The sequence below is a fragment of the Mytilus californianus genome, unplaced genomic scaffold (genome assembly GCF_021869535.1).
Source record: "Mytilus californianus isolate M0D057914Y unplaced genomic scaffold, xbMytCali1.0.p SCAF_3, whole genome shotgun sequence".
NCBI lineage: Eukaryota > Metazoa > Mollusca > Bivalvia > Mytilida > Mytilidae > Mytilus > Mytilus californianus.
Genome location: NW_026262679.1, coordinates 114,096,652 through 114,110,934, shown reverse-complemented (window position 1 = coordinate 114,110,934; position 14,283 = coordinate 114,096,652). Strand labels below are relative to the sequence as shown.

At 31.3% G+C, this 14,283-nt stretch overlaps 1 protein-coding gene across 1 annotated transcript in view; it reads left to right on the top strand.

Moving 5' to 3' along the window:
- The first annotated feature begins 835 nt into the window (after positions 1-835).
- Positions 836-14,283, top strand: part of LOC127735871 (sodium- and chloride-dependent GABA transporter ine-like) — a 73,938-nt gene continuing 60,490 nt past the window's right edge. The window contains exon 1 of the mRNA XM_052246271.1: positions 836-1,171. Coding sequence (XP_052102231.1) covers positions 1,039-1,171 — 133 coding nt within the window. The 5' untranslated portion in view covers positions 836-1,038. The remainder of the gene's footprint in view (positions 1,172-14,283) is intronic.

Here is a 14,283-nt window from a genome sequence, read left to right as displayed (position 1 = left end):
TATATTGTCATCAGACAATATCCAAAATGATAGAGTGATACGGGGTAGATTGTCATCAGACAATATCAAAAATGATAGAGTGATACGGGGTAGATTGTCATCAGACATTATCCATATTAATAGAGTTATACGGGGTAGATTGTCACTTTGTCACTAGACAATATTCAGATTGAGTGATACGGGGTTTATTTACATCAGACAATATACACAATATAAAGGGTGAAATAAAAAAAAATGTATTCACGACCTCCTCTAATGAATCAACGGTTCTTGATTTAATTTAAAGAAAACGTGATTTTTACTTCTTTTCTATATTGTTAAAGATGAAATACAGATGGGATAATGTCCGATCTAATACCATTTTTTTTTCTTTTGAAATCTCTATGTTCTTTTATTATGCAAGTTCTTTGTTGTTCTCGTAGGCTGTAACTCTTTTTTTCCTTCAGGGCGACAATTTGTCATTAGAAAATGGCTTACAGCAATAAATATAATTCACCTCTCATTTCCTATATATCATTAAGAAATCAAAGAAAATTTTTATTTTTTTGCTTCCCTCAATGAAGCTAATAACAAGTAGAACATTCCCATACTGATTTTCCAGTCGATAAAATCAGATGATTGCTTCGAAATTTCGTTTTGTTCTGACCGGAAAAAAAGTTTAAACATATAAATTTATCCTTAAACGGTTCAATATTCTAGCAAGCAGTGCTTATCTTTAAAAATCTATTATAGGCAAAATAGAAGTTTTGTATTTATCAGTGTGGAATCGATGGATTTTTTTTTATATTCATGTAGAGAAAATCATTACATATCTAATTAGTAAGCAGTCAAATAAAAAATTTAATCAAAATATCGTTCATTGACATTCACAGCTTAACTATTTATTCATCTCTGGATCCTTAAAGTGAAAGAATGGAATTAGCAGAGTTTTAACTCAAGCCTTCCAGTCGTATATCTGATACTGGAGCATGCGTATTGTTCGTTCCATTAAATTCTTACATTGCCACGATTTTATAGTCCAGTAGCTATTGTGTAAATATGAACGATCTAGGATTAGAACAACAGGAGTACAGTGCCAAGTGGGATTTAGTCCAGTTTTTCTTTTTGGCAACGTACACAGTTGGTTTCCATGGGACTACATCCCTCCCGTTCTTCATTCAGAAATACACAGGTAAGCATATATCATTCATAGATCTTATATCATTTTATTCAATTGAAAAAGAATACCTGATGTTTTTACACATGAGTCATATTAGTAAGTCTCCATAGTTAATGAAATTCCCATATGGAATTTATCAGTTCTTCGTTTTCCAATTATAGTACACTATATATGTATCTTGTAAGCTGAAATTCGAGTGAATCACCTATAGAACTTACCTGACTTTTTTCATTAAAGATTATTAATATGAAGCATGGTGGTGAAATCTTTTATTTGTTTTTAGTATTATTTTTTTTATAAGGAAGTGAACCTAATTGTTGATATTGATTGATAACCAGCATCAGATATGAATCGCGCGTGCATTGGAATCTGGGTATGAGTCATGCATCGATCGAGACGTATAAAGTGTCCTTATTAAACCTTCATCAATATTTCATCAATTTATAGCATTTATTCAGTGCTGCACAAGAACACCATTTTTGTTCCTAAGGGAGGAATATAAACATCTTCAAACAATCTGTAACAATTATTTTGAAAGATAAGATTTTTTGGAAATATTAATTAAATTTTCGCTTCATGTCTTTTTTCAATAACAATTATTCCTTTGACCATCAATTAGTTTCCAATGTAAAACAGTAAAGCAATAAAAAGCCTATTTACAAATGAAATGAAAGGACAAATTGCTTTGTCATACAACAAATAACACTTCTTGTTACTTAACTTATAATATTAGTGATGTAATTTTGCACAAATTTACATTTTGAAATTCAGTATAGGTGCAAAAAAATGAAAATTAGGGTAAAACAGTAATTTTGAGGACACTTTGTTATTGAGCGGATCGTTATTTTTTTTTTAATGAAACACATTAATTTCATTTTTATAAAGACGGAGATGAACGCCGTTAAAATAAGAGATTTCCATATGAGAAAGAGATAATATATTTATAAAAATAGATGTTGAATATCAGTCAACTAAAGAGCTTCCCAGCCACAAATTAGCACGAAAGGGACATATATAGGTACGTTGTAGAAATGTGGTATTCAACAATTGATAATACTATTTTGTTAAGCTCTTAATCGCTCTGTGTCTAGACAAGTAACAGTAAGATATCACTAAATACCTTCCATCAACATCAATTTCCCTAAAGGACAGAAAATACTAAGAATAAACTAACTCATTTGTTGTCTCGTTGGTAATCATTCACATCTTTGCAAATGGAAGACAACCACATTATCAGCTTGTTTGTTATTTTAAGTAAACACTTTTCGTTAACCCGATATGTGAAGAATCAAAGATACGGATAAAAACGTCCAAAAACGTAGAAATCAAGCATTCTCACACTCTCATATACGGGTCTATTAAATCCCCCCCCCCCCCCCCCCCCCCCAAAAAAAAAAATAAGTTTGTGATCTTCAAGTTTGTTTATTAAGATACAAGCTTATAAAAATTAGATACTTTCGGAAAGCATTTTGTGTTTGTACCAGCTAACAAAGCAGCATTCGACGTTTTCGTTATTTGATGCAAGTTCTAAAGTATTATCAAATACACTGATATTACAATTTCTAGTACGTTCACACCTTCTAATTCTACTAAAGGAAAGATCGTAGATGAACAAATTTCGAACAATACTGAACTGAAAGCTGCTACTGAACATAACACGGTTCCACATTGTAGTGGCTTTCTGCATGATACAAGAAATCTTTATAACTTTCGTTTTATATTGCATTTGTTAAAAACTCTACAGAGCTAATGTTGTATTGTTATATGTATACCCGACTTTAAATTCAATTAATGTTTGACTATAGATACTTCTATTCTTGTACAGCTGATTAGTGCTCTTAATCATATTATTAAGCGTTATTGATCCCGTTGACAGTTATTAACTTTAGATCTGTATACGACACACCGACATACAGTAATCTTTGAAACAGAAATTTAACTTATTAAAAACGAGATAAATCAGGGTGTATAGATGTAGTTGTACTCGTTTAAAATCTTTATTTTGTAATTAAACTTGTAAAAAATGCACTAATTAAACATACACAGGACCGCTGTTACCTATTTTCTTTCATTTCTTGATTATAATTATTTATGTTCGCGTTGGAGATACAGAGTACCGTCAATTAATTGTATTTCAATAGGAACTACCATTTCTCCTCTCATCGCAGCGTTTCATGTTCCTTTACAGTTATGAATCTATGGAATATTGATTAGATTATAAACTCTATGGAAAATATTTTAAAATATCTTTTCAGCAACATTGCAGGAATTTTATACGACACAGGCACTCTGTTGGATCCACACTTGAAAATTTATTCACCGACATTTATTATTCTAATGCAATTATTATGTATCAATGGTTCTGATTGGATGACAATAAGCGTAGAATTCTCTATCTCCCTGTCTGTAACTAAGGAAGCCGACATTTTGAATTCCGGAATGTATTGACATGTAATGTCTCCAATAATAAGCCAATTTGAAGCTTTGCGGACGTCCGCAAATAACCGTTTACCTGTCTCCGCTACGCGTCGCCAGGTAAAATAAATTTGCTACAGTAAAACTACCGATGGACGTCCTCAAAGCTTCAAATACAATACAGTTATCTCTAAATTACTTGGCTGTCTTAAGTTATCATAACTAAATGTTTTTACAGAACTTGGTGTTGATGGCAGATCTTTAATAGTGTGTGTCCTTGTGTGTGTCATGGTCCGGTTAAATAAAAAAAAATGAAGGCTAATACTAACTCTCTGAAGACCTATTAGTCATATGATTATGCAATTGCCTTTATTTATTGTTAACATCCACCAGTCTTGCACAAAATTTATAAAATTTATGTCTGAACTCGTGAGCCATTTAAAAGCACCTGGTACATTATCCGACTGTCACATTCGTTGTCAGTGGAATTTTGTGTTTCTATCGGAGTTTTCTTAATAACCTATAGCTTTGAAACTATTTTATACCCAACGCAACAAAGCTTTTTCCAAAAGTTATGCCCCTTTGAACTTGGAATTTTGGCAATGATATACTACTGCAACAGTTTGTCATCACAACTGCATTGAAACCGTACAACAAATTTCATGAAACTTTGCAGATAATTGGGACATACCATGTAGATGTGCATATCGACAGGAAAATATGATTCCATGTTTTTTCTAGAAGTTATGCCAATTTGAACTTAAGAGTTTGGACCTAAATATACTACTGCAACAGTTTGTCAACGCTACTCCTCTGAAACCACACAACAGAATTTCATAAAGCTTTGTAGTAAATAAGGACATACTATGTAGATGTGCATATCCACAAATATTTTTTATTAGCTGACTATTGTAGGAGTGTACAACTCCCCAAGGCAATGTCCAAGGGATAAGAGAAAATGAAGAAAAAAAACATAAGTACTATTGTTTGTTTAATTAACCGGTATTATAAATCAAATCAGGAGAAAAGAACTAAAAAAATATTTCAAGTTGAGATTTGAACATTGTAAATGTTATTTAATGGTATATATTTAGACCCCCCCCTAAATAAAATTCAAAAGGGGACAAAGGTGTTCGTAAAATACATGTAATATTTAATCAAATTTTTGTACCAAACCTCAAACTCAATGTTTTAAGAAACAATGACTGTTGATAAAAAAAAATAAAGACAGTTTTTGAAAAAAATCAATACATTCATCAATAAAAAACAAGCATGTGATATTGAAACGATTGTAAATTAAAATTTATTTATGAAGTTTTGTCCTTATTAAAAACTATACAATTTTAGAAAAGCTGATTTATATAACAATTTGTGCTTTTTTAAAATGACGGAATTTTAGATATGCAAGATTAAATTGTACATGAAGCAGAGGAAATCTCCATTTTTGAATAATTTATCCTTGTTTGCTATCACAAAACTATCTCATTGCTCTTTCATTCCATCTGTTGAAATGACCATTAAACAATTTACATTCCTTTTACTAAACATGTTAACACTTAAAGTGAGCTAATATCAAAGTTTGATTATTACAATGAGAGGCTAATTTTGTTATGTCACTCGAAGGTGTGAATATGTTCTAAATTGGTCAGACAATACTTGGTCATGTTTTATGAAGATTTAAAACCCTCAGCTACGCCTTGGGCTTTGAATATTCATAAAACATGTCCTGAGTATTATCTAACCTATAATTAAACCATTGTCGTGTCGTCAGCCTATTCATTTACCGTGGATTCTTTTTCTAGAATCAACGCTTCCTAAATCTGTCGCTTAAATAGACTCACCAAATTATATTCAATTGTTTTGTTGTGTGCCTAATTTCATTAAGTTTGAATTGGCCAATTTACTGATTTCTCTTCACTAATGGAATTAATTTAAAAACTTATCATTATTTGTAATTTTCATATGCCTTCACTATGAATCGAACCCCTCCTTGAAATCTGTTGTGTGTGACTGACATCAACACATCGACGAAACCACTCGGCTACCAATGGGTTGCAATTTAAATGTCTTATTTATATAAATAAATGAACATATGATACGCATCGGTACAACGGACACACTGGGCTTGTACCTTTATATATACACAATAGACAATCGTATAGGATAAGTTGGTAGCCGCAAGGTTAACATGGTTTTAAAATATCAATTAGTTAGAGAGTCAAGTTAAAGTTAGAACATACTCACCCATTCTCGTCCAATGGAAAATCAGTATTTAATTTCTATTTTTCATAGTACATGGCTTTCCATGCACTATAAAATGCTACACATGGATAATTTTTCATTGCAGATTAATTATGAAAGAGAACTCTTAAAAATTCGAAGTGTACAACTCCCAAAGGCAATGTCCAAGGGATATGAGAAAATGAAAAAAAACATGAGTACTGTTGTTTGTTTAATTAACCGGTATTTTAAATTAAATCAGGAGAATAGAACTAAAAAAGTATTTCAAGTTGAGATTAGAACATTGTAAATGTTATTTAATGGTATATATTTAGACCCCCCCTAAATAAAATTCAAAAGGGGACAACGGTGTTTGTAAAATACATGTAAATATATTCTTTTTATTATACCAAACCTCAAACTCAATGTTTTAAGAAACAATGACTGTTGATCAAAAAATAAAGAAAGTTTTTGAAAAAAACAATACATTCATCAATAAAAAACAAGCATGTGATGTTGAAACGATTGTAAATTAGAATTTATTTATGAAGTTTTGTCCTTATTAAAAACTATACAATTTTAGAAAAGCTGATTTATATAACAATTTGTGCTTTATTTAAAATGACGGAATTTTAGATATGTAAGATTAAATTGTACATGAAGCAGAGGAAATCTCCATTTTTGAATAATTTATCCTTTTTAGCTATCACAAAACTATCTCATTGCTCTTTCATTTCATCTGTTGAAATGACCATTAAATAATTTACATTCCTTTTATTAAACATGTTAACACTTAAAGTGAGCATATATCAAAGTTTGATTATTACAATGAGAGGCTAATTTTGTTATGTCACTCGAAGGTGTGAATATGTTCTAAATTGGTCAGACAATACTTGGTCATATTTTATGAACATTTAAAACCCTCGGCTACGCCTCGGGCTTTAAATATTCATAAAACATGATCAAGTATTATCTAACCTATAAGTAGAGACTTGCCGATTCAGGTTCGATTTCCTGTATTCTCTGTGTTGTCCTTATTCTTTAGTTTTTCCGTTTTTCATAATTTGTATGTTAGTGTGGATAATTTTGTAATAATAGCGGGTTTTCCCGTTTATTTTTGGAATATTATTGACTATTTCACATAATTGAAAAGAAAATGATTACATTCAATTTGTCCATTATTGTTTTATGAATATAGTATGCTTTCATCAATTCTAATACACATCTTTACAAATGTTTATTCGCAAATTCCTATGCGAGTAAATCGTGATGTATCTAGAATTAGGCTTCTTGATAGAATTTTCGGTAGCATACTTATTATATGTACTTAGAAATAAGTTCGAATATGTCTTATTTTGTAAATTACGGATAATATTCAGATGCCTGATAATTTAAAGACAGACGTGTTATGTTATATTTGTATTCCCTTAACCAATTAATTGTGAACTTAGATTTATTAATGCATTGTTGAACATGATAACATGGTTATTAAAACTCACTTACAATACCTTCTAATTAAGAAAAGGCTTTAATTTTGAAAAGACATCGACACAATAGTTTAGAGTTAGAGATACAATGAATAAGCGTTAATTCATGAAAAACAAACCATTCGCACTCCGGGCTCATGATTTCTTTTTCTAGAATCAACGCTTATTCATTGTTTCTATAATACTTTCTTCATGATTAAGTACAAGCGTTAGCAAGTACTTATTATGATGAAAGGGATTATCACTCTCTTACAAACTTAGAATATTGTAAAGCGCTAAAATTATCTCTGGGTTGGTTTTATTCAAGAATTTGTTTCATTGTCAGTGCAATTTTTATAATAAATGGATGACTTCCCTTTTAGGCATTTCATCTATGTATTGGTCTTATTGATGAAAGGACTTACTTTTAATTTGGGAAATTTTAATAAATTGTGTTTTAGACATTAGATGACACAACGTTACAATGAGATGATAGAAATTGTACATGTTTGTGAGTATGAGTGTAACTTATGTTTTAGTAAGGAATTATCTTTTTGTTTATTTACAGTTCAATTTAATAAATTCAAAATCAGAGTTACAACTTAATTGTATTCCACAGCCAGTTTTATTCCAGCTCTTTACATCAAATATTACTTAATTAACTAATATTTAAATGTTCAACGAAAATGCTTTTTATAGGAAGCTGTGTATGTACCGGTATATTGATAATGAGTATTCTTTATACTAACTGCGAATACAGTAATCTTAGTTTTGATAAGCATAATATATAGCTAAAGACTTAGGTTATATTTTATTTTTTTTTTTAAATTCTTCTTTTTCTTCTCTTTAGCATTGCTTTAATATTGGTTATTTTTTTTGTAATATGAAAGTTCTAAATATTCACAAAATAACACAAACGGTATCAATTGTACTGCACAAGTAAACTTCAAACTACGTTTGATTATTGTTTGTTTCAAAATTCAACTTTCAATCAATAATCCTAAAAATGTGCTTCGGGCAGTTGTAACTCATTTATAGAAATTCTTTGATTTTAACAGTACTGTAAATATGCCTAAACAAAAGGATAATCCCTTACTAAGAACATGATTTACATTCATTCTTCGCAACTAAGGAACATCAAATTCTACACTTTCATTGGTCGAGAGCACTTTGCTATATTCTAATTAATCAAACAAATTTTACCAAACAGACGTTCGGTTGAGCGAATAATAACAAACACCTGTTAATTGGACCAGAACGGGACCAAAGACGAGAAAATATAAGCCCCATATGGATTTCCGATCTTCATTGACCCTATGGAGGTTTGCTGTAAAGACAGTGCTAACATTTAGGCTTTTATCTCTCCCTCACACCCTCCCAAGCATAGATTTGGCAAAACTTTTCGGAAGTTTCGGTTTTTAATGCTTTTCAACTTCGTATTTGATTTGGCCGTCCAACGTAAGCATAGGTTTTACTGCCGGATGAAGGGAATCAAGAAATAATATTTTTATACCCAAGTCAAATCCATCGTGAAAATATATGTTTACCAGTTTTTGGTTTAAACTGTAGTTTTAAGTGTTTGAATAGGTGTTCAAGTGCCGTCATAGATTTGACACTTCTGTAATACCTTGAACACTTGCACCTATTTGAAAACGAACAGATTTGTACATACTTGAATATACCCTTCAAGAAGTTTCGTTATTTTGACACGATACTCTGTGAAAAAGACGGTGATACTCATCCGTAATTGAATCAGGTTCTCACAACAGACAAAGCCGATTTGGAAAATGCATATTCTATTGGTGAAGGTGTTGTCTGGTTTTGTTTTTGTATGACGTTATTGTTTTTGATTACCATCTTGGTTTCTTCCTTTCCCCACTCGTTAGCCTCGTTAATTCGCACTTCAGACAACAAATGTAATAATGGTTCTGTACTTTAAACTGATTTATCAAACGGTCGTTATTTCCAATCATGTTTAAAACAATTATTTGCATACTAAATTTCCGGTGAACACTTTGTTTTGCGATTGATTTTTTTATATTTAAAACAGCTATCAATTACATAGCCGATGAGGTCAATTGTAAAATTATATAACTTCTTTTCCTTTAATACCCTAGAAACCAGAAAAAAAGAGTTAAACAGCTATCAGTAATTTTCCTCTGACATTTAAGTCAATTCTGAGGTAATTTATAATCAGCAGAAGCAATCACCTGTATTGTATTGTATCATTTAAGTATGACTCTTGACATTTAGAGAAAACTTCAAAATATTGAAAAAAGTAATTGCATTTTTAGCAAAACGTGTTTTCCTCGCCAGTTCTATTAAGAAGTTAATATGTGATGCTGTTATACATTCAAATGAGTTATTTTTTCAAAAACCTATACAAAAATTTAAAGAATGATCTAATAAAGAGACATTGTTATTTTTCGAGTACCCCCCGTACATTTTCATATTGAGTAGGTAAGACATCAGCAAGAATACTATTTGCCAGGTATTAAGTTGTAAAAGGCACATGGAATTAAAGGTTTAAATATTTTTGAAATTGATTCAATGCCACTTCCGCCATCCTCAAAATTGATGCATAGTTTCTGGATTTATATGCTGCTCTGTATAACGCTTTATATATTCGCAACTGTTAGATATTGTTTCATGACCATAAACACTCGTCAGCAGTATCTACATGTAGCCCGATACCATTTACTTCGATTTTATATTCAAATCATCAAGTTAAGTTGTACAGTGCTATTTGATTTTATTTTTATGGTATTGCCTGCTTTTAGTATTCGGACACTTTAATCGTATATTGCTTATAATTTTCTTTTTATTTCGATAGTGTCAACTTTAAATGAAAAAGGAAAACACATATCGTTTCTTATTCACTTTTATCGCACTTCTTTTATTCTTTTCAATGGACAGAATGATTGATGTTGGTTTCTTAACGTCCAGTGGCAAATATTTTATGTAGGACGAAAACGAAGATGTGTGGTAAAGGCAAATAAGACAGCAATCAAACTGTATACATTACCAAAAATGACATCAAGAGATCAACATAATAGTTGTCTTCAACAGTAAATAGTGTGTCTAGATTTCATAGTATAACAAACCATTTTTGCTGCACTTTCTATTTTACCTGGTGTTCACCAGCTCCGAACACTTATAGTCAACAGTTAGGAGACAGAAAAAGACCAATAAATTAAATTGAGAGGTATAAACCATAACGGCCAACAGGAATGGCAGCTTCCGTATTTTTAAAAATTACTGCTAAGTTGTATCTGTTGTATTTGTTGTATTTGCTATATCTGTGGTATTGTTTATTATAAGTCACTAAAATAAACTCATCACAGATACCAGGATTAAAATTTTGTACGCCAGACGCGCGTTTCGACTACAAAAGACTCATCAGTGACGCTCGAACCAAAAAAATTAAAGACCAAATAAAGGACGAAGTTGAAGAGTATTTAAGACCTAAAATTCCGAAGGGTTTTGCCAAATAAATCTAAGGAAGTCTATTCCTGGTGTAGAAAATCTTTAGTATTTTGAAAAATTCAAAGTTATGTTAACAGTCAATCAAAAGAGAGGCCACATAACCAAAACGATATTCAATTCATTAGTCGAAGACAAACTAACACGCCATGGCAAACAAATACGACAGTTTAAAGAACACAAAATATTAAGCTTAAGACTGAGCAACACAAACCCCATCAAAAACCGGGGGTTATCTCAGGTTCCCGGAAAGGTAAGAAAAACCTCTTCCACATGTAGCACCCATGACACTAAACTTCAAATTATATTCATCATTGAATTTCAGGATAGTAACCTTTTTTATTTTTTGTTTCCACACATTGGCACTTCGATGGTTTTTATTTTGAAACTATAATACAGAACAAGCGCTTGATGTATCATGCTATCATATAACATTAGATTTGTCTATGAACTGAACATTACAGCCTTTGAATTTATTCTCTTCAACAAAACTAACATTTCAATTTTTAGAAGAAATAATTCATTAAATGATACATATGAAAATTTTTGCCATGTATTTGAAGAAAATGTTCAATCTAACGATGAAGTGCGTGTCAGATTCACCCTTGGGTACAATTTTCATCTCTGAAACAATAACTACGTCAGAACATGACGTATAATCAATGTTTTATAGCAATGATTTCATACTTTGAATTTAACCAATTTTAACCAGAACAATAGGGATTATAAAACAAATTTTGTATAACAATATCAATATGGCCTCCCTGTTGTTTTATCACGAATTCTCATTGCGTTAAAATCTCTATCCCCCTCTGTTACCGCAAGTTCACAAAGGCAAGGGTATCTTTTAGATAGGCCTAGGTATAAGAACGACATAACGAACATTTGAAAATGACATACGACTTTATGCAGATAACACTTCTTTATTTGTTATAGTAGACGATGATCATACTGTAGCAGGTTATTCTTTGACATATATCTTAGATATCATTCCAAACTGGGCTAAATCATGGGAAGTTTAATTTAACTCCCAGAAAACAAAAAAAAAAATATTGTATTTGCTAAAAGGGAAAGGGAGCATCAAGCTGTATTTTTATGGATTAATGGTGAAGAGGTTTAGGAAATAAATAATCACTGTCATCTTGGAATACGATTTCAGTCACCAGCTTCAAAGAACAAACATAGCGATAATATTTATATAAAAGCATGATCTCGTATATCTGTACTTCGACATGTAAAAAAATTATTAGACCAGAATTGACTTATACGTATTTACTTGTATGGTGATGTTGTTTGTTTGCCCTCAACATGAGTCCAGGCTTCTTGTAAATATTCAAATAGAAACTGCTTGAATTATTACTAGACTACGGCGTAAATCCTCAAGACATTAACTTTTTATTGAATTAGGATTAAGAACTCATGGGAATAGACGAAGTTAACATAACATTATATTGCATTATAAAATATTAAATGAGATGCATATGACACCTGCATACTTATATGAGTTAGTCAAACATATTTTCCCAGACAAACCCTATGCTCTGAGGAATGAAAATAAAGCTAAGGAAAACTATTCCTGGTGTAGAAAATCTATAGTATTTTGAAAAAATCAAAGTTATGTTAACAGTCAATTAAAAGAGAGGCCACATAACCAAAGCGATATTCAATTCATTATTTGAAGACAAACTGACACGCCATGGCAAACAAATACGACAGTCTAAAGAACACAAAATAGTAAGCTTAAGACTGAGCAACACAAACCTCATCAAAAACCGGGGGTTATCTCAGGTTCCCGGAAAGGTAAGCAGAACCTATTCCACATGTAGCATCCATGACACTAAACTTCAAATTATATTCATCATTGAATTTCAGGATAGTAACCTTTTTTATTATTTGTTTCCACACATTGGCACTTCGATGGTTTTTATTTTGAAACTATAATACAGAACAAGCGCTTGATGTATCATGCTATCATATAACATTAGATTTGTCTATGAACTGAACATTACAGCCTTTGAATTTATTCTCTTCAACAAAACTAACATTTCAATTTTTAGAAGAAATAATTCGTTAAATGATACATATGAAAATTTTTGCCATTGTATTTGAAGAAAATGTTCAATCTACCGATGAAGTGCGTGTCAGATTCACCCTTGGGTATAATTTTCTTCTCTGAAACAACAACTACGTCAGAACATGACGTATAATCCTTGTTTTATAGCAACAATTTCATACTTTGAATTTAACCAATTCATAACCAGAACAATAGGGATTATAAAACAAATTTTGTATAACAATATCAATATGGCCTCCCTGTTGTTTTATCACGACTTCTCATTGCGTTAAAATCTCTATCACCCCTCCGTTACCGCAAGTTCACAAAGGCAAGGTTATCTTTTAGATATGCCTAGGTATAAGAACGACATAACAAACATTTGAAAATGACATACGAATTTATGCAGATAACACTTCTTTATTTGTTATAGTAGGCGATGATCATACTGTAGCAGGTTATTCTTTGACATATATCTTGGATATCATTCCAAACTGGGCTAAATCATGGGAAGTTTAATTTAACTCCCAGAAAACAAACAAAAAATATTTGTATTTGCTAGAAGGGAAATGGAGCAACAAGCTGTATTTTTATGGATTAATGGTGAAAAGGTTTAGGAAATAAATAATCACTGTCATCTTGGGATACGATTTCAGTCACCAGCTTCAAAGAACAAACATAGCAGAGAAATTTATGTATCACTGAAAAATTATTACACCAGGGTTTTCGATATCATAAACTAGTCAAAACATTTACTAAATTTTATCATCGGTAGAAGGACATCATTCGTAAATATAACTCAACATGCAGACATCTTATACGTTCGGATATTTCACATCCAATCTTTTATGGTAATATTCTTTACAAAGCACAAAAATATCAGTATTCACCTCAAAAGCTAACAAAACCTTTAAACAGACTTATTAAGGAGGGATATAGTTACGATACTGTTGTCAGGTCATTAAAGATTGCATATTTTGGCTTTAATATTGATTCACTTATAGGGTCTTTGCATCGGAATTAAACATATTTATTCTAAAACCAGTTGTTGGCATGACACGGGTTATGTTCTTCTCATATATTTTATGATGGTATAATACTAAACCCCTAACAGGAGGTATTGTGACTGATATTCATATGATGAAGACATAATCTTTCAATCAGTTTAATTGAGGTCTGGAGCTGGCATGTCAGTAACTGCTAGTAGTCTGTTGTTATTTATGTATTATTGTCATTTTGTTTATTTTCTTTTGTTTCCTATTCTGACATCGGACTCGGACTTCTCTTAAACTGAGTTTTACTGTGCGTACTGTAGTACGTTTGTTTTTTCTACATTGGCTAGAGGTATAGGGGGAGGGTTGAGATCTCAAAAAACATGTTTAACCCCGCCGCATTTTTGCGCCTGTCCCAAGTCAGGAGCCTCTGGCCTTTGTTAGTCTTGTATCATTTTTAATTTTAGTTTCTTGTGTATAATTTGGAGTTTAGTA